The 20592-nt window shown below is 39.6% G+C and overlaps 1 protein-coding gene and 3 pseudogenes across 1 annotated transcript; all 4 read right to left on the bottom strand.

Annotated features, from left to right (window-relative positions):
• Positions 1–4069: 4069 nt before the first annotated feature.
• On the bottom strand, positions 4070–5179 carry LOC149162152 (tRNA (guanine(37)-N(1))-methyltransferase 1 pseudogene; annotated as a pseudogene).
• A 62-nt stretch (positions 5180–5241) lies between these two features.
• Positions 5242–5768, bottom strand: LOC149162151 (uncharacterized; annotated as a pseudogene).
• Positions 5769–8575: 2807 nt separating this feature from the next.
• Positions 8576–9729, bottom strand: LOC149162150 (tRNA (guanine(37)-N(1))-methyltransferase 1-like). Its single transcript, XM_089435631.1, has one exon. The coding sequence runs from the start codon at positions 9640–9642 to the stop codon at positions 8773–8775; it is 870 nt and encodes a 289-aa protein (XP_089291757.1). The 5' UTR covers positions 9643–9729; the 3' UTR covers positions 8576–8772.
• Positions 9730–9797: 68 nt separating this feature from the next.
• LOC149162149 (uncharacterized) lies at positions 9798–10324 on the bottom strand (annotated as a pseudogene).
• Between the last annotated feature and the right edge of the window lie 10268 nt (positions 10325–20592).

The raw sequence follows: 20592 nt of genomic DNA, 5'->3' as shown, positions 1-20592 counted from the left end.
TCATGTGAAAACTTAAATCACCATCTTGAGGATGTTGTGAAACTTATTTTACCTTTAAAGGCCCATTTGTTAACTTGCAAAGTGTTAGAGGACAATCAGTTTTCATTGGGTAGTGGTTTCCTCCAAATTTCAGATCAGGTGGTATCAAGGTAGGTTCTGACCTTATTACAAGTATGGGCAAGAAACTAAAGCGTGAAAGACTCCAAGAGTTAGAGGAGATTAATCTATCTCTTTGAATCGAGAATGTCGAGCTAAGGAGATTGCTTGAAATTTCAGAGGAGGAGGAAACGAAAATGTGCCTGCAGTTGCAACATGTAGTGGATGAATGCATTAGTGAGAGTTCCATCCCGTAGAAAACAAAGAATCCCTCCAAGATAAAACCAATTTGTGGGCATGGTTCGTACATAATGTATGGACACTATGTTGAGAATGATTCTTGTGAGTTTTGTCAACATTTGAAGGATTCTCCCTATGTGCTTGTTGGTAAAAGTGGTTGGATAGAGTCATCATCCACTTCTTCATAAACATCTGAAACAGAAAAATATGGATGATACGCCAAAGGAGGTAATTAGTGTTTCTAGTTCTACTCCTTCAGCTAATGTTGATAATACATTGTTTTCAGCTTTTAAAAATCATACCAAGGGTATTGGCATGAATCTTACAACTCAGATGGGTTATGATGGAAGAGGCCTTAGAGTCAATGGCCAAGGTATCACTAATCCTATCAAGGTGAAGGAACGACCACGATATGAAGGATTGGGTTATGTTCATGAAGAAATAGAAGAGTGCTCTAAAATGGTTGAGGCAAAGAAATCATCAAGTGATGATATGTCACACTATGACGGTGGTGATAATGACAAATTGTCTTCGAAGAGAGATGAACATTCCAAGGGACATGCCAAGTCCAGTTCTTCTTGTCAAAGTCACAACCCAAAGGACAGGTATAAGTGTCATGGGAATTCCAAAAATTGTTGGTTATTTTCATTATTTTATGAGAAATATTTCCTTGCACATTTTGTGATGCATTTGACCATTGTGTTGTTGAGTGTGAGAAACATAAAGAGATGGTCAAGAAAATGGATCAAATCCTTGGGACAAGGCATGATGAACCTCTCCCAGTTAGGAAGGCTTCCTCATCGATGGGAAAGTGATAGCATTTTGTACCCATTGTAGCGTGAATTGGAACTGGATTGAAAATTGTTGTAAACCTCATCCGGAACTTCACCCCAAGAAGGAAAAAGAGGTCATGCGATCCCTTGCAAGGAAAGTAACAGGTGGAAAAGTGGAAACTAATGTAGTTTCTGAAGTAGCATTCAAAACCGAGTGGGTGCATAAAGAGAACCCATAATCCTAGTTAGGCAAAGAATGGGTAAACTATTTTGTCTAGTTAGCTTCGTTTGTAAAATTGTAAAGTGAAGTCATGTACAAAAACTTATCTGCAACAAGTATTTTGATACGTGAAGATTGTTTGTGAATTTTATCTTTGGTAAAGATTGTTCAAAAAATGACCATGATGATGTGGAAAAAGTCAAGTATGTCATTGTAAAAGTGCAGCTTGAGGACAACAAAGCAAAGTGTAAATCAATGAATGAAAATAATTGAGTTGCTTCTAATTTCCAGGTGGAAGATCAAGTTTGTCTTCAAAAAAGAGAGACTTCAAGGTGAAGTTTTTTTGAGCCAAAGAAAGATGGTTTTGGAGAGAATGTTCAGATTCCATCCATCGAAGTTTTTGTTCCTGTATGTTTAAGATAATTTTAGCAAGCCACAATTCTTGAGAGGAAGATAATGATTCGACATAGAGGTAAGGTGGAATACTCTTATTGGAGCTTGAAGGCACCAATTCAAACAGAAAAAGAAGGATTGAGATCACGAAAGTTAATGAGCTTTTTCCTCACTTATTTCTTAATTGAAGATAGAATTTTGGAGGTCCAGAAGTTCTTAGTTGGGAGGTATTATATAGAGATAAAAAAATAGGTTCACAAATTACCGAAACAAGCATCAATTCATAGTGTTCCTCATCTTGATTCCAATGACCCTTGAATCGCCTCAATCTGACGTCGTATGAAAAAGTTATGGCACTCTGAAGTTTTTTACCAACAACTTAAAATTCAACAGCAAGGTTGACTGGGCTGCTGAATGGGCAATCTATATAGCTGACGTCATCAACTGAATGTGCAAGGTACGGTCAATGGTGTACCAATCTAGTATTGACACGTTCCATCATCTTACAGATGCAGGTAGCGTATTTTCATTGGTTCGTTGTTTGTAGGTGGACTAATTATGAGGTGACATGTGACCCAATGAGAGGGTACCACATGGCGCTCCATGGTTGGCCAAATTTTTTGCAAAGCGCCCAAGGGCCTCAACGGGGTTTGACCCCTCAACATGCCATATAAAAACTTTGTGCCCTACTGGTGGACCACGCATTGGTTCTTACCATATAACAACCTTTACTTTTATTTCAAGTCGAAGGGTTCTGACGTTGGGGGGAGGGGTCGGGGCACATGGCCCCAGCCTGGTCACATTACACACCATAAGACCATGGTGGAAGTGGAGTGCGGTGGGGCGGTTAGGCCCTAGCCCCATGTCTTGTGAATCACCCATTTGACCACTGGTAGAGAGGAGCGGCGGAGAGCTTTGGTGGTGTTAGCGCTTGAGATTTCACCCTAGGCTGATGAAGGTAAACCTTCAAGGCAACATCAAACCATTTCACCTCGTAGCTAGCCCTACGGGGTATGAGAAGGCTCTCTCCAGTCTAACTCGGTAGATCTTTCAATAGGATGAGCTGACCCAATTAGGAACACTGATATTAGGCTAGTAAATTGATTAGAATGATTGATTTGGGGGTTTTTGGGGTTCTTCTGGGCTGCATGGGCAAAATCACAGCTTCAAACAGAGAAATATAATGAACAACACAGGTTGACGACTGAGGCAAGGTAGGCAAGGAATTTAGCATCAAATCTAGATTTTAAATGGGATGGCAAGACTGGTGAGGAGCTAAGGAGGGAAAATAATACTTTGAATCCTCCTTAAACAGAAGAAAACATTGAACATGAGCAAATTTATAGGAGGAGCATACAATACTATGAATTCCTACCTAAACACTTCCTTTGCTCAACTAGAAACGATCATGTAGTGAAATGGAACATAACATATTACATATGAAACAAGAGAAAAACTAATACCAAATCATCATGCCACATGAATCTCAGAAGTTAGAGCTGTGAAATTTTCATTAAAAACTCTGTCAAAGACTGTACAAGAAAGCTCTGCTACGCTTCAGCAGCTCTCAGAAAAATCTTCTCTCTTCTCACCCTCAAAATGAATTTTTATTATATTACATGAAACGCTGCCCAAAAACAGGGGCGCAGTTTAGCTAACATTACAAAATTTAACCAAAAAAAAAAAAAACGTTACATCTATCCTAAACATGGTATAACGTTTCTTGGAATCTTTTATTAATTGGCCAATTAAGAGAAAATATGGAGAGCAGATCTCCATAGGACCAAGATTGGAATCAAATCGCGTTTTCTGGTTGTAATGGATAATCTTAACTCCGCCACGTTGCATAACCTTCAAGCTAATAATCCACCGTTTCAGCTTATCGTGACAACTGAACTGAGAGAGGTCTGCGTGGTTGCAATCAGCGTTTAATTCAGATTTATATTGTGCCACTTCATCGATGACACATCCGACCACATGCTATATGGTAGCATCGGCAATAGCTTACAGTCCGTCTTCTAAGAGACACATCGCCCACAAAATCTCCAAAGGATCAATCGCTGGCGGAAATCATGGAACGGAATTGCGTCTGTCTCAGGCTCCCCGTGATCTGAAACTCATCATCTGTTTACATTGAAAGTGATTTTCTTGGTATAGAGCTGTGCAGAGGAGGGGCGCTCCGTTGTATCATAATCATGTGGCATAGATGAGGGCAGAAAACTGCGTTGACTCCCGTACAATGAAAATACAAATACATAAGAGACAGATACATGCCTCTTCTAGGCCATATGTTTGAAGAAAGCACTCCAGGAAATGTCTCAACATCTCCGTATCAAGGTAAGGCAGCAAAATAAAATCTCATCCCACTTGATCTCCAATAGACACTTCAGCGAAGAAAATTTTGTACAGAATGTTTACTACCCTAACAGTTGCACCTGGAGCAAAGAACTAGAATTTGAAGCTCCCATACATCTTGATATACCAACAGACATGTTTAAGCTAGGAAGCAAATGCAACCCTTTTTGGGAAGGGAGAATGTCGCACAAAGCATCCATTTCCCAGGTGCAACCAGTCGGACACGATGCATATCTACAGCTGTTGGAGTTTCACCAAGAGCTCTCCCTATACGCTCAAGAAATTCTGATTCTGGTTCAGAAGCCTTGGAGAATCCATATACATGAATTGTTGGCAATGGTAGGTGCATATCCTGATGTTTCTCTCTAAACATGCCTCTGAATGCATCAAGATACTCAACAGCATCATTAGGCAAATTCATGACCACTGGTGTAACAAAGGCAGGATTCTCACGTCCAAGTATTTCTTTAATGAATTCCCTTCCATCCTTGGTAAAGACCTCAACTTTCCCCTGAAGCTTATTACATGCAATATTCTTCAATTGATATTTCACAGCAAATAGATTCAAATCATTTGCATACACTCTGTTTACTTTCTTAGCAGTAGCACTGGCCAAGGGACCAACACCAAAGAAGACATCACAAACATTATCACCACGTTTAAAATTATTAATAAGTCATTGCCTTTCTGTTCCAAGCCTTGAATTCCAATACACAGTAGCAAGATCAACTTGAAAACGAATTCCATTTTCAACTACAGTTGTCACAAGAGAGTGGTTCCCTGCTAAAACCTCGAGTTGCATTGTTCTATAATCATTCTGAATCGCATCAATCCTGTTGACAACAGTTTGTACCTTTGGCCTATTTTTGTCAAAAACTACTTGTGCAATCAGATGACGATATGGAAGATGCTCAGTTCTCAAGTTCAAGTGCGTAATATGACCTACAAGTTCATAAGAAGACGGGACAACCAATCCTTTTGGTAACAACTACTCTAAGACCTCATCCATTCGCCAATAGTCATAAAACAAAGTTAACTTGCACTGAACAAGCTCATACTTTATTTTTCTGCTTTGATTAGTATCCTCTCTCAGTAAAACCTTCTAATCCACTCTTCAATTCTTTGTTGAATAAAGAACTTATTCAACAAACTTGTAATCAGAACTTATTCCATCTGATAATTTGTTTGCCCACTTGTAAAGAATAAACTTTGCCTAATACTTCCAGATGAGCCTGCAGTTGACTTTGAGATCGTATCAGATGGAGTATGTTAGGCAGGGACAACCTCTTTTGATCGCTGATAATACTGAGATGTTGACATTTCAGGCCGGACCTGAGGAGGAGCCGGAGCTTCACATATGCATAACGGCATTCCACATTTGCATTCAACTGTCTGAGAAATACTCAAGTTTCCTCCCACATAAGAGCTTTTTCTGATTTTGATAGTGAAATGACTTCATTCAAATCAACTCTGGATAATTTATCAGTGGATGCATCAATGTCATCAGAAACTGTTGCAACATCGTCATCTGAGGCCATTTTATCAATGCCATAGGAGTTGGTTTGTGTATTTGCTGAAGATGACTGTGTAAAATTGTTGAAGCAGTCATGGCATACTCTAACAGCAGAATGTATTCCAAACTGTGGCAACGGAATTTGCTTTGATGAACAATGGTGTTTCAGCTGATTCATTGCAAGCTCATCTTGTAGAACACATCTGTCAGCTGTTATCTTAGCATCAAAAGCTTGTATGAAAGCGGCATTAGATAATGTGTTTCCAGTGAGACTTCTCCAAAAGCTTTTTGCCTCAATTGCTGATGATATTTCTGAATTGTGCTTGTGCAGATAGGGGTTTTGAAGTCGTTGCTACCCTTTGAAGAGCTGGAGCATAAATTACATAATTTAAATCAATACATTAAATGATTTCTTCTTCAAAACAGGGTTTTGAAGAAGAATCAATCTCTGACATGAGACGGAGTCTAACATCGGCTCCATTTGGGATGGCAGCTGCAGCTTCCTGGAGGTGCCAAGAACCGCAGAACTTTGGGAGAGCAGACAGTGCCTCCACCCATTGGGCAATGGAGTCATCATCAACACAACTGAAACTGAACTCAAACTGATTTGATCTCAAGACTGAAATGACTGAAAAATAAATTAACAATCTTCAAGCCAACTAAAACAAGATGCTGCCCTTATGGCTGCTTATTTATTTACAAAGCTACCCTACTTTGCTGTACAAACACTAGATCAGGTAATACTAAAATGCCAAATTAACCATTCAAGTAAACCTGAAAATGAAGCCGCTTGAGAATGCTGCCACGAAGTCACAGATGCAGATGCTGGCAGCCCTTCATGCACGTACTGAGCCTGGTCATGGAAAAGACAGCCTGATCTGTCAATAAAACTGAAAAATGTGTCCATGTATGCCGCAATAGGATCACGGACACCGGACTCTGTTGGCTGTCCCAACTCTGCAATGCAAATTTCCAGCTGCACATTGTCAATGTATACATCTATAGGCAAGTCTGTTATTGCTTGTTGTGGAGGAAGGATTTCCAAGAACCTTTTAGGGTCTTGGAAATCATATGACTGAATCTGCTCATCGAGACACTGAATCTCGTTTTCAACTCTTTCAACAACCAACTCACAAAATCTAGTTTTGCCTTCAAGATGAAGCTTCGGAGATTTCAAACATTGAAGGAAAATACTGAAAAATTCTTCATTAATTTCAATATCTACTAACCACTCTCTAACTCCGTTTAGAGCTTCACAAAGTGCAGGGTCTGCCACATACCCTACCATTGCATGAATGAATCAACAGGCACTGGAATGTCTGGATCGAGTTGGAGTCGCCAGGTGAATGATTCAGCCTGCATATGTGTCTGACTGCTGTCCACCATCAGCATCAGATCTGAATTTGATACATGTACTGGGGTAAAATGCAATCGAAGTGGTCGTATTCACAAGCTCACGGAGATTGACTGAAGCAGCGTTTATCTACTAACGCTGATGTAAAACAAGAGCGTTTTCGAAGGCTCCTGGCATAACTTCAGGCTCCGTCTAAGACTTATGAAACAAACACATCAACCCACAAACAAGTTTGTTCTCCCCAGTATGGTCGCCACTATGTTAGCGCTTGAGATTTCACCCTAGGCTGATGAAGGTAAACCTTCAAGGCAACATCAAACCATTTCACCTTGTAGCTAGCCCTACGGGGTATGAGAAGGCTCTCTCCGGTCTAACTCGGTAGATCTTTCAATAGGATGAGCTGACCCAATTAGGAACACTGATATTAGGCTAGTAAATTGATTAGAATGATTGATTTGGGGGTTTTTGGGGTTTTTCTGGGCTGCATGGGCAAAATCACAGCTTCAAACAGAGAAATATAATGAACAACACAGGTTTACGACTGAGGCAAGGTAGGCAAGGAATTTAGCATCAAATCTAGATTTTAAATGGGATGGCAAGACTGGTGAGGAGCTAAGGAGGGCAAATAATACTTTGAATCCTCCTTAAACAGAAGAAAACATTGAACATGAGCAAATTTATAGGAGGAGCATACAATACTATGAATTCCTACCTAAACACTTCCTTTGCTCAACTAGAAACGATCATGTAGTGAAATGGAACATAACATATTACATATGAAACAAGAGAAAAACTAATACCAAATCATCATGCCACATGAATCTCAGAAGTTAGAGCTGTGAAATTTTCATTAAAAACTCTGTCAAAGACTGTACAAGAAAGCTCTGCTACGCTTCAGCAGCTCTCAGAAAAATCTTCTCTCTTCTCACCCTCAAAATGAATTTTTATTATATTACATGAAACGCTGCCCAAAAACAGGGGCGCAGTTTAGCTAACATTACAAAATTTAACCAAAAAAAACGTTACATCTATCCTAAACATGGTATAACGTTTCTTGGAATCTTTTATTAATTGGCCAATTAAGAGAAAATATGGAGAGCAGATCTCCATAGGACCAAGATTGGAATCAAATCGCGTTTTCTGGCTGTAATGGATAATCTTAACTCCACCACGTTGCATAACCTTCAAGCTAATAATCCATCGTTTCAGCTTATCGTGACAACTGTACTGAAAGAGGTTTGCGTGGTTGCACTCAGCGTTTAATTCAGATTTATACTGTGCCACTCATCGATTTCCAACACATCCAACCACATGCTATATGGTAGCATCGGCAATAGCTCACAGTCCGTCTTCTAAGAGCCACATCGCCCACAAAATCTCCAAAGGATCAATCGCTGGCGGAAATCATGGAACGGAATTGCGTCTGTCTCAGGCTCCCCGTGATCTGAAACTCATCATCTGTTTACATTGAAAGTGATTTTCTTGGTATAGAGCTGTGCAGAGGAGGGGCGCTACGTTGTATCATAATCGTGTGGCATAGATGAGGGCAGAAAACTGCGTTGACTCCCGTACAATGAAAATACAAATACATAAGAGACAGATACATGCCTCTTCTAGGCCATATGTTTGAAGAAAGCACTCCAGGAAAAGTCTCAACATCTCCGTATCAAGGTAAGGCAGCAAAATAAAATCTCATCCCACTTGATCTCCAATAGACACTTCAGCGAAGAAAATTTTGTACAGAATGTTTACTACCCTAACAGTTGCACCTGGAGCAAAGAACTAGAATTTGAAGCTCCCATACATTTTGATATACCAACAGACATGTTTAAGCTAGGAAGCAAATGCAACCCTTTTTGGGAAGGGAGAATGTCGCACAAAGCATCCATTTCCCAGGTGCAACCAGTCGGACACGATGCATATCTACAGCTCTTGGAGTTTCACCAAGAGCTCTCCCTATACGCTCAAGAAATTCTGATTCTGGTTCAGAAGCCTTGGAGAATCCATATACATGAATTGTTGGCAATGGTAGGTGCATATCCTGATGTTTCTCTCTAAACATGCCTCTGAATGCATCAAGATACTCAACAGCATCGTTAGGCAAATTCATGACCACTGGTGTAACAAAGGCAGGCTTCTCACGTCCAAGTATTTCTTCAATGAATTCCCTTCCATCCTTGGTAAAGACCTCAACTTTCCCCTGAAGCTTATTACATGCAATATTCTTCAATTGATATTTCACAGCAAATAGATTCAAATCATTTGCATACACTCTGTTTACTTTCTTAGCAGTAGCAATGGCCAAGGGACCAACACCAGAGAAGACATCACAAACATTATCACCACGTTTAAAATTATTAATAAGTCGTTGCCTTTCTGTTCCAAGCCTTGAATTCCAATACACAGTAGCAAGATCAACTTGAAAACGAATTCCATTTTCAACTACAGTTGTCACAAGAGAGTGGTTCCCTGCTAAAACCTCGAGTTGCATTGTTCTATAATCATTCTGAATCGCATCAATCTTGTTGACAACAGTTTGTACCTTTGGCCTATTTTTGTCAAAAACTACCTGTGCAATCAGATGACGATATGGAAGATGCTCAGTTCTCAAGTTCAAGTGCGCAATATGACCTACAAGTTCATAAGAAGACGGGACAACCAATCCTTTTGGTAACAACTCCTCTAAGACCTCATCCATTCGCCAATAGTCATAAAACAAAGTTAACTTGCACTGAACAAGCTCATACTTTATTTTTCTGCTTTGATTAGTATCCTCTCTCAGTAAAACCTTCTAATCCACTCTTCAACTCTTTGTTGAATAAAGAACTTATTCAACAAACTTGTAATCAGAACTTATTCCATCTGATAATTTGTTTGCCCACTTGTAAAGAATAAACTTTGCCTAATACTTCCAGATGAGCCTGCAGTTGACTTTGAGATCGTATCAGATGGAGTATGTTAGGCAAGGACAACCTTTTTTGATCGCTGATAATACTGAGATGTTGACATTTCAGGCCGGACCTGAGGAGGAGCCGGAGCTTCACATATGCATAACGGCATTCCACATTTGCATTCAACTGTCTGAGAAATACTCAAGTTTCCTCCCACATAAGAGCTTTTTCTGATTTTGATAGTGAAATGACTTCATTCAAATCAACTCTGGATAATTTATCAGTGGATGCATCAATGTCATCAGAAACTGTTGCATCATCGTCATCTGAGGCCATTTTATCAATGCCATAGGAGTTTGTTTGTGTATTTGCTGAAGATGACTGTGTAAAATTGTTGAAGCAGTCATGGCTTACTCTAACAGCAGAATGTATTCCAAACTGTGGCAACGGAATTTGCTTTGATGAACAATGGTGTTTCAGCTGATTCATTGCAAGCTCATCTTGTAGAACACATCTGTCAGCTGTTATCTTAGCATCAAAAGCTTGTATGAAAGCGGCATTAGATAATGTGTTTCCAGTGAGACTTCTCCAAAAGCTTTTTGCCTCAATTGCTGATGATATTTCTGAATTGTGCTTGTGCAGATAGGGGTTTTGAAGTCGCTGCTACCCTTTGAAGAGCTGGAGCATAAATTACATAATTTAAATCAATACATTAAATGATTTCTTCTTCAAAACAGGGTTTTGAAGAAGAATCAATCTCTGACATGAGACGGAGTCTAACAGGTGGGAGGGGCGGGGCACTTGGACCTTCCCATGTTCCATCAGTGCCCATATAATCTATGGCATGGCAGAGGGAGCAGATCGGGTGGAACTTGGCCCACATCGGCCCTCGACCCCATGATATTTATCTGACCATGACCCCAAGAGAGCAAAGCCAAAGCTGGCAGAGGCAAGCAGTTGACCCTAACCCCTGGCCATATGGTCATATATGACCACATCGTGACTGATCGGAGGACTAAATTGGAGGGGGTGGGAAGTTGGCCTTGGCCCCCGTCCACATGGATCCATGTGACTTATTTTTGCTCTTAATCGGATAATGGTGCAATTTAATGAGGTGACAAATTACACCTGTTGTGGAAGGAATCTCGCTAGTCCTGGGAAAAATTGTCGTTTGGTGGATTGTGTAAAGGGCGAAATTGTCACGCAGTTAGCAAGTTCTTGCTAGTTTACGAGACATATATCAAAGCTTAGCTTGGAGAAGTATAGTTTGCTCAGTTTTTAACATTTTTGAGCTCAATAAGAGCCTAGATAAGGGTTTTTGAGTGTCATGAACTCAATCGCAGCCTCAAAGTTATGATTTGAGCACTTTGTGATGGACTTTTTTGCATAATCAATTCTTTCAGTGCTAGAAGCAGATACAGTTTTGAAGCAGTATAGAGGCATATTTGAGCATGGAGAGAGCCTAGTTAGAGGTTTTCCAACCTTCCACTTTCATATGTAGTAGTTCTTACTTTAGTAGAGCAGCGCTTTTTGGTCTTTTCTATATGTGTTAAGGAGATAAGCCCTTTTCAACTCTTCATTGTGAAGGAGTTGCATGTTTATGCTTTTGATTTTAGGTGCAGTACAAGGACCTACTGTGGAAGAGTGGTTTTTATGTTGAAACTTTCATGACATGTTGTAGGGAGTCACCTTTTTGAGTGAGAATTCTTTCTAGGAGAGACAAGCCATTCTATTGTCAACAAGTTGTAATGTACTCATTTGTTGTTGAAATCAATATAGCCGTCTAGCTATTGGAGTAGGTTACGAGATATAGCCCAAGAGGGGTGAACTTCGTTATCAAATGTTGGTTTCTTCTCTTCATGTTTATCATCTTGAGTTTCTTGTGAATTTGCTTCTCCTTTAAGTTCATGTGAAAACATAACTCACCATATTGAAGAGGTTGTGAATCTTATTTTACCTTTAAAGACCCATTTTGTTAACTTGAAAAGTGTTAGAGGAAGATCAGTATTCATTAGGGAAATATTTCCTCCAAATTTCAAATCAGGTGATATCAGAGAAGGTTTTGACTAGATTGCAAGTATGGGCAATAAATTGAAGCGTGAAAGACTCCAAGAGTTGGAGGAGATTAATTTATCTCTTCGAATGGAGAATGTCAAGCTAAAGAGATTTCTTGAAATTGCTGAGGAGGATAAAAGGCAAATGTGCCTGTAGTTGCAACGTGTAGTGGAGGAACATATTGGTGAGAGTACCGTCCCGGAAGCAACAAAGAATCCTTCCAAGATGAAACCAATTTGTGGGAATGGTTCATATACATGACACAAACCCTATGTTCAGAATGATGCTTGTGAGATTTTTCAACATCTGAATGATTATCCCTATGTTATCATTGGTAAAAGTGGTTGGATATAGCCATCATCCACTTCATCGGCATCTGAAATAGAAAAGATGGGTTATATGCCAAAGGAGGTAATTAGTGTTTCTAGTTATACTCATTTAGCTAATGTTGATAATGCATCTTTTGCATCTTTTGAAAATAATAGTAAAGGTATTGGTATGAATCTTTTAAATCATATGGATTATGATGGAAGAGGCCTCAGATTCAATGGCCAAGGTATCACTAATCTTATCGAGGTGAAGGAACGACCATGATATGAAGGATTGGGTTATGGTCGTGGAGAAATAGAAGGGTGCTCTAAAATTGTTGAGACAAAGAAATCCTCAAGTGATGATATGTCACACCTTGATGGTGGTGATAATGACAAATTTTCTCTAAAGAGAGATAAAAATTCCAAGGGATATGCCAAGTCCATTTCTTCTCATCAAAGTCACAACCCAAAGGACACGTATAAGTTTCATGGGAATTCCATAAATGTTGTTGATTTTGCTTATTTATGGGAAATGTTTCCTTGCACATTTTGTTATGCATCTGACCATTGTGTGTCTAAGTGTGAAAAACGTAAGGAGGCGGTCAAGAAAATGGATCAAATCCTTGAGGTAAGGCATGGGGAACCTCTCCCAGTTATGAATACTTCCTTGTCGATGGGAAAGCAAAAGAATTTTTATACCCATTGTAGCATGAATGGGCACTGGATTGAAAAGTGTTCGAAACTTCATCTAGAACTTTTCCCCAATAAGGAAAAAGAGGTCATGTGATCCCTTGCAAGGAAAGCGACAAGTGGAAAAGTGGAAACTAATGTAGTTCCTAAAGAAACCTTTGAAGCAAAGTGGGTGCAGAAAGAGAACCCATAAGCTTGGTTAAGCAAAGAATGGGTAAACTATTTTGTACAATTAGCTTGCTTTGTAAAATTGTAAATACTTTATGTATATTCCCATTTGGGTATTTTGTAAAGTGAAGTCATGTAAAATCACTTATCTACAACAAGTGTGTTTTCTTTGGAATGTTATGCTATCTTGCTTTGATGATGAGTCAACTTGAATGGGACTTTTGGGATGAGAATTTGTATTTCATCCAGTATGTCTACAGTTGTGTCAAGCACTCACCTATACAAGTATTTTGATATGTGAAGCTTGTTTGTGAATTTGATCTTTGGTAAAGATTGTGCAAAAGATGACCATGATGATGTGGAAAAATTCAAGTATGTCATTGTACAAGTGCAGCTTGAGGACAACAAAGCAAAGTGTAAATCAATGCATGGCAAGCATTGAGTTGCTTCTGATTTCTAGGTGGAAGATCAAGTTTGTCTTCAGAAAAGAGAGACTTCAAGGTGAAGTTTGTTTGAGCCAAAGAAATATGGTTTTGGAGAGAATGTTCAGATTCCATCCATCGAAGTTTTTGTTCCTACATGTTTAAGAGAATTGCAGCAAGCCACAATTCTTGACAGTAAGATAACGACTTCATGCAGAGGAAAGGTGGACTATCTTTATTAGAGCTCGAAGGCACCAATTCATAGAGAAAAAGAAGGATTGAGATTGGGAAAGTTGATGAGATTTTTCCTTACTTATTTATTGATTGAATATAGACTTTTGGAGGTCCAAAAGTTCCTAGTGGGGAGGTATGAGCTGAAATTAAAAAATAGGCTAAAAAATGAAAGTGTTCGAAATATCCTAAAACCGGCATCAAGTCTTAGTGTTCGTCGTCTTGATTCCAACCATAGGGTTGACTGGGTTGCTGATTGGGGAGTCCGTACTGATGACATCATCAACTGAGTGTGTAACGTACAGTTGGCGGTGGACCAATATGGTCTTAACACATGACATCATTGCACGTGTAGGTGGTGTATTTTCATTGGTTCGTTGGTTATGAGGTGGACCAATTATGAGGCACCACATGGGCTAATAAGAGGGCGCCCCTTGGTTGGCAAAAATTTTTGCAAACCAACACAAGGGCCTTGGCAGGATTTGGCCCCTAACCTGCCATATACCAACTTTGTGCCCTACCAGTGGACCACACATTTGTTCTTACCAAATAATGAACTCTGGTTCTATTTAAAGTTGAATAGTTTTGGCGTTGGGGGAAGAGGTTAGGGCACATGGCCCCAACCCTGGTCACATTACACAACATACGACTAGAGGAGAATCTGAGTGGGATGAGGCGGTTAGTCCCTAGCCCCTGGTCTTATGCATCACCCACATGATCACCATTGGAGCATAGTGGTGGACAACTCTGGTGGGAGGGGCAAGGTACTTGGCCCTAGCCTTGGTTCCATCGGTACCCATACAACCTATGACGCGATGGAGGTAGTGAACCAGGTGGCACCTGGCCCACGCCAATACCCGATGCCTTGATCGTTATGTGACAATGACCCCAAGCGAGTAAAGCCAAATCTGGCATAGGCGAGAAGTTGGCCCCAACCCCTAGCCATATGACCAAATCCCGACGGAGCAGAGGGATAAATTAGCAAGGGTGGGCAGTAGGCCTCGACCCCCTTCCACATGGCACCATGTGACATATTTTTGCTCTTACGGGGGTAATGGTTAAATTTAACAAAGCGACAAATTGTACCTTTTACGATGGGAATCTCGCTGGTCCCGCGTGAAATTGTTGCTCGGCGGATAATGTAAAGGGTGAAATCATCACACAATTAGCAAATTTTTTCCAATTTTTAGGACAAATAGTAGAGCTTGGCTTAGAGAAACATATCTTGCTCAGTTTTTAACATTTTTGAGCTTAAGAAGAGGCTATATAGGGGTTTTTGAGCGTTTTGAACTCAATGACAGCCTTTGATTTTGTATTTGAGCACTTTATGATGGACTTTTTGCATAATCAAGTCTTTTAATGCTAAAGGTAGAGACAATTTTGAAGCAGTATGGAGGCATATTTGAGCATGGAAAGACCCTAGTTATAGGTTTTCTAGCCTTCCAATTTCATCTGCAGCAGTTGTTACTTCAATAGAGCAACTATTTTCAGTATTTTCTCAATGTGTTAACAAGAAAAGCCCTTTTCAACTTTTCATTGTGAAGGAGTTGCATGTTTATGCTCTTGATTTCATGTGGAGTATAAGGACTTATTGTGGAAGAGTCTTTTTTATGTTGACATTTTCATGACTTGTTGTAGAGAGTTATCTTTTTGAGTGATAATTCTTTGTAGGAGAGACAATCCACTCTATTTTCAACAAGTTGTAATGTACTCATTTGTTGTTGAATTCAACATAGAGGTCTAGCTATTGGAGCAGATCTAGAGGCGTAGCCTAGGAGGGGTGAACTCTGTTATCAAATGTTGGTTTCTTCTCTTCATGTTTCTCATCTTGAGTTGCATGAGAATTTGTTTCTCTTTTAAGTTCATGTGAAAACTTAACTCACCATCTTGAAGAGGTTGTTAAACTTATTTTACCTTTAAAGACCCTTTTTATTAACTTGCAAAGTGTAAGAGGATTATCGGTTTCATTGGGGATTTGTTTCCTCCAAATTTCAAATCATGTGGTATCAAATCAAGTTCTGACTGGATTGTAAGGGACAAGAAACTGAAGCGTGAAAGACTACAAAAGTTGGAGGAGATTAATATATCTCTTCAAATAGACAATGTCAAGCTAAGGAGATTGCCTGAAATTGTAGTGGAGGAGAAAAGGAAAATATGCCTGTAGTTGCAACATGTAGTGGAGGAACAAATTGGTGAGAGTTCCATCCTGGAAGCAGAAAAGAATCCCTCCAAGATGAAATCAATTTGTGGGCATGCTTCGTACATAGAATATGGACCCTATGTTGAGAATGATGCTTGTGAGTTTTGTCAGCTTCTGAAGGATTCTCCCTATGTGCCTGTTGGTAAAAATGGTTGGATAAAGTCATCATCCAATTCTTCATTAGCATCTAAAATAGAAAAGAATGGTGATACGCCAAAGGAGGTAATTAGTGTTTCTAGCTATACTTCTTCAGCTAATTTTGATAGCACATTTTTTCCAGCTTTTGAAAAGCATACCAAGGGTATTGGTATGAAACTTTTAACTCAGATGGGTTATGATGGAAGAGGCCTCGAAAGCAATGGCCAAGGTATAAGTAATCCTATCGAGGTGAAGGAATAACCACAATATGAAGGATTGGGTTATGATATGGAGAAATAGAAGGGCGCTCTATAATTTTTGAGGCAAAGAAATCATCAAGTGATGATATGTCACACCATGATGGTGGTGATAAGGATAAATTGTCTTTGAAAAGAGATGAACATTCCAAGGGACATGCCAATTCGAGTTCTTCTTGTTAAATTCACAACCCAAACGACAGGTATAAGTGTCATGGGAATTCCGAAAATGTTGGTGATTTTGATTATTTATGGGAAATGCTTCCTTGCACATTTTGCGATGCATCTGACCATTGTGTGGATAAGTGTGTGCAACGTAAGGAGCTGGTCAATAAAATGGATCAAATCCTTGGGACAAGGCATGAAGAATCTCAACCAGTTATGAAGACTTCCTTTTTTATGGGCAAGCAAAAGAATTTTTGTACCCATTGTAGCATGAATGGACACCGAATTGAAAAGTGTTGGAAACTTCATGTGGAACTTCATCCCAAGAAGGAAAAAGAGGTCATGTAATCCCTTGCAAGGAAAGCGATAGGCGGGAAAGTGGAAATTGATGTAGTTCCTGAAGCAACCTTTAATTCAAAGTGGGTTCATAAAGAGAACCAATAAGCATGGTTAGGCAAAGAATGGGTAGACTATTTTATACAGTTAGCTTGGTTTGTAAAATTATAAATACTTGTTGTATATTCTCGTTTGGTTACTTTGTAAAGTGAAGTCATGTATAATCACTTAGCTGCAACAAGTGTGTTTTCTTTGGCATGTTATGTTATCTTGGCTTGATTATGAGTCAACTTGAATGGAACTTTTGGTATGAGCATTTGTGTTTCATGCAGTATGTCTACAGTTGTGTCAAGCACTCCCTTATACAAGTATTTCAATGTGTGAAGCTTATTTGTGAATTTGATCTTTGGTAAAGATTATGTAGAAAATGACCATGATGTTGTGGACAAAGTCAAGTATGTCATTTCAAAAGTGAATCTTGAGGACAACAAAGCAAAGTGTAAATCAATGCATGGCAAGCATTGAGTTTCTTCTGATTTTCAGGTGGAAGATCAAGTTTTTCTTCAGTAAAGAGGGACTTCAAGGTGAAGTTTGTTTGAGCCAAAGAAATATGGTTTTGGAGAGAATGTTCAAATTCCATCCATCGAATTTTTTGTTCCTGCATGTTTAAGATAATTGTAGCAAGCCACAATTCTTGACAAGAAGATAAGGACTTCACACAAAGGCAAGGTGGAGTACCTTGATTGGAGCTCGAAGGCACCAATTCAAAAATAACAAGAAGGATTGATATCGGGAAAGTTAATGAGATTTTTCCTAACTTATTTACTAATTAAAGATAGTCTTTTGGAGGTCCAAAAGTTCCTGTGGGGAGGTGTGATCCAAAATTCCAAAATAGGCTCAAAAATTAAAGTGCTTGGAATCTCCCAAAACACGCATCAAGTCGTAGTGTTCATCATCATGATCCAACGACACTTGAATCATCTCAATCCAATGTCGTATGAAGACATTATGGTGTTCTAAATTTTTTTACCAACAACAAAAAGGTCAACAACATGGTTCACTGGGCTGCTAACTGGATATTTCGTACAGCTGACGTCATGATTTGACTGTGCAGGGTACGATTTGTGGTGGACCAATCTGGTCTTGACACGTGGCATCATCATACAGGTGTGTTGGCTTTATGTTGGGCTGACCCAAGTTCGATTCTTTACTGCGCACCAACAAATCCCTCAATCACTAGCCCTTTTGGCAACGACCAGCAAGAAGATCGCAATCTCACCCGAAGTGACTATGGGAGGATGTAGAACCAGGTGTCTGCAGCCTTGAGGGATAATGCGATGTGGTATTTTTTTGTTCTTTTACCTTTAACATTCATAAGTTACTTCGCACTCATAATTTACTTCGTCATATTACATTCATCGCTTAAAACATAACATATAAACCCTTAATCATTATTGCGTTGTAATAAAATGCAATTGTAATAAAATTTCTATGCTACAAAAGATAATAAACAAATAAACACATGAAGACACATATTTTACCGTCATTCATCCCAATGTGGGGCTACGTCCACAAGAGCTATTTTTTATAATAGAGAATTTGTACAACAAATAGTTCTCAACCTGCGCACATAACTACAGGCAGTCTGCGCACTCAGCTGCGGACTTAGGCCTTTGCGCACTCAGCTGCAGAGCCTCACCTTCTTTCCTCGAACCACAATTCACAAAGATACAACCACTCAACACATGATGTGATTCCTAAATACTATCTCCTTCTTTATTATTCTTCCCTATATATACTATTACATCTAGGGATATATCATCACAATACCATGGTCCATATACTATGGTCTCCGCAAAACAAGTAGCTAAAACCATTTATCATTTACATAATAGTATTCTTTTATAAAAAGGGAGGGGCTTCGACACGCTCTAAAGCCCATATACAACGTGATGTATCTACTCCGTGGTCCATTTTGGCGCTCCACTGCGTGGTCCACTTCGCGTTCCATTGCATCCTTTACTTCACACTACGCTCCCCAAAATGAAAAGTCTTCATCAAAATTTAGGCAAAGTTCGGTTGTGCCCAACATGCCCACAACACTCACATGTGACTCATCCTGAGTCACTCAGTTGCTTTGCCTCTGATTTTCGTTGCAATGGTGTTGTATGCCTGGTTGAACCGTTGGAGAGTTTTTATCACCTACTTGTCCTCAGTATGTGCTTCTTCCAATAATGTCACTACCACATGTTTTGCAGCGTTCTATATCAACACTGCTTCCCTTTGTCGAAGCTCTTGAAACTTCTCTTCCATTGCCTATGATAACTGCAAGGCCTCATCCTGCCAAGGTTGAGTCCTATCTATCAAAATATGATCCTCCTTCTTCAGTTCCTCAATGTTCTTTTGTAGGGCGTTACTCTCATTGGTTTTCACGAGCCTCTATGAGATGGGTAAGATCTTTGCAGATGCCTGAATTTCTTCTAATGTTGTTGCTTCTGCTGCATTTCTTCCTGCATTTTATGTACATTTGGATCTTCCTATAGCGAAGTCCATCAAACTTTCATCTAACAACTTCCCATAGTTTTCCAATGCTGCAGAGATGTAGGCCATTACATTATTTAGTTTAGTCTCCCTTTGATCCCTTACTTCCTGTGGCGTAGTTGGTTGTAGCTTCACTTGCAGCTCACTAATCTGCATTTCATACTTGAATTTACTTTGGCAATTTCGCCCTTATACCCCTTCACTGCAAGGTCGAGCTTCACGACCTTTTCTTCTATTGACTCTTCCTCCCAGACATCAAGGTCCGGAATCTCTTTACATGTGGCTTCGACCACCTCCTTGATATTTTGGTGTTCCTCTACCATTTGATCCTTTTCATGCTTCACCTACTCAAGCTACTGCCACAGTGCAACTTGCTCTTTTTCCACCTGTATATTCAGTTGCAATGTATGTTGTTTCCACATCTACAACTCCTCTATAATCTCTAAGTGCAGTTTGTGTAGTCTTGGCAGTGACATTGTTGTTATGTTCATGTTGACATGCTTTCATTATTTAGTCTGTTGTTTTAGTTTGGAATATTCAAACTGTAAGGTGTCCCCGATTTGATCTAAGTCCCATTTAGTAAGGACTATGATATCCTTCATCTTATCGGGCTTCTGCTTCTTCTTTTTCTTTGAGGCAGCTCCTCCCTCTACCTTCCTTTTTTCTGCAACTTTTTTTCTATTTCTGCCTATCTCCTTGGTCTTCTCATCTCCCTTAGGAGAATCCTACTGACCCTCATCATGTATCTCTTCCTCCTCTAACTTGTGTTCATCTTGATCCTTATCTTTTCCACTGGCTTTGTCGTGCTACGAAGTGTCTAACTCTTCTTCTTATGTCACACTGTCTTCTGTTACCTCCAACGAAGTCATCCATTCTTCGGGCCAATTTTGTATCTACGTCGCAAGATCATCTTCGGTCACTATATATGTAGACATGCCATTTCTTCTTTGTATCCCTGCACGCCTATATGAATACCTTGTGAAAATATGCTATGAACTTCGCCACAGAGTTATACTTCTCGTATAAGCTCGATGAGAGTCTGGGATGTTGGTTCACTAGCATGTGTAAATCCATCTGAGGAAGTACAAAAAATATTTGGTTTTCTTGTGCGCACAATGTGTTGGTGGTAAACCATAGCGAAGCATACCTTGCGCCTTCACAATTATTTGTAGGCACTTTAGGGAATTGCAACTCCTCTGGTTCTCTCCATGCCAACATAGCAATGATTAAGATCAAACAAACA

This window comes from Pinus tabuliformis, chromosome 5_2, assembly GCF_031772625.1.
Source record: "Pinus tabuliformis cultivar Carrire ecotype Pingquan chromosome 5_2, CPIR1, whole genome shotgun sequence".
Taxonomy (NCBI): domain Eukaryota; kingdom Viridiplantae; phylum Streptophyta; class Pinopsida; order Pinales; family Pinaceae; genus Pinus; species Pinus tabuliformis.
The sequence above is the reverse complement of the archived record's forward strand: the minus strand, read 5'-3'. Positions and strand labels throughout refer to the sequence as shown.

Coding starts and splice junctions, on each gene's coding strand:
- LOC149162150 (XM_089435631.1), bottom strand. CDS start 9,642: ATGGATGAGGTCTTAGAGGAGTTGTTACCAAAAGGATTGGTTGTCCCG.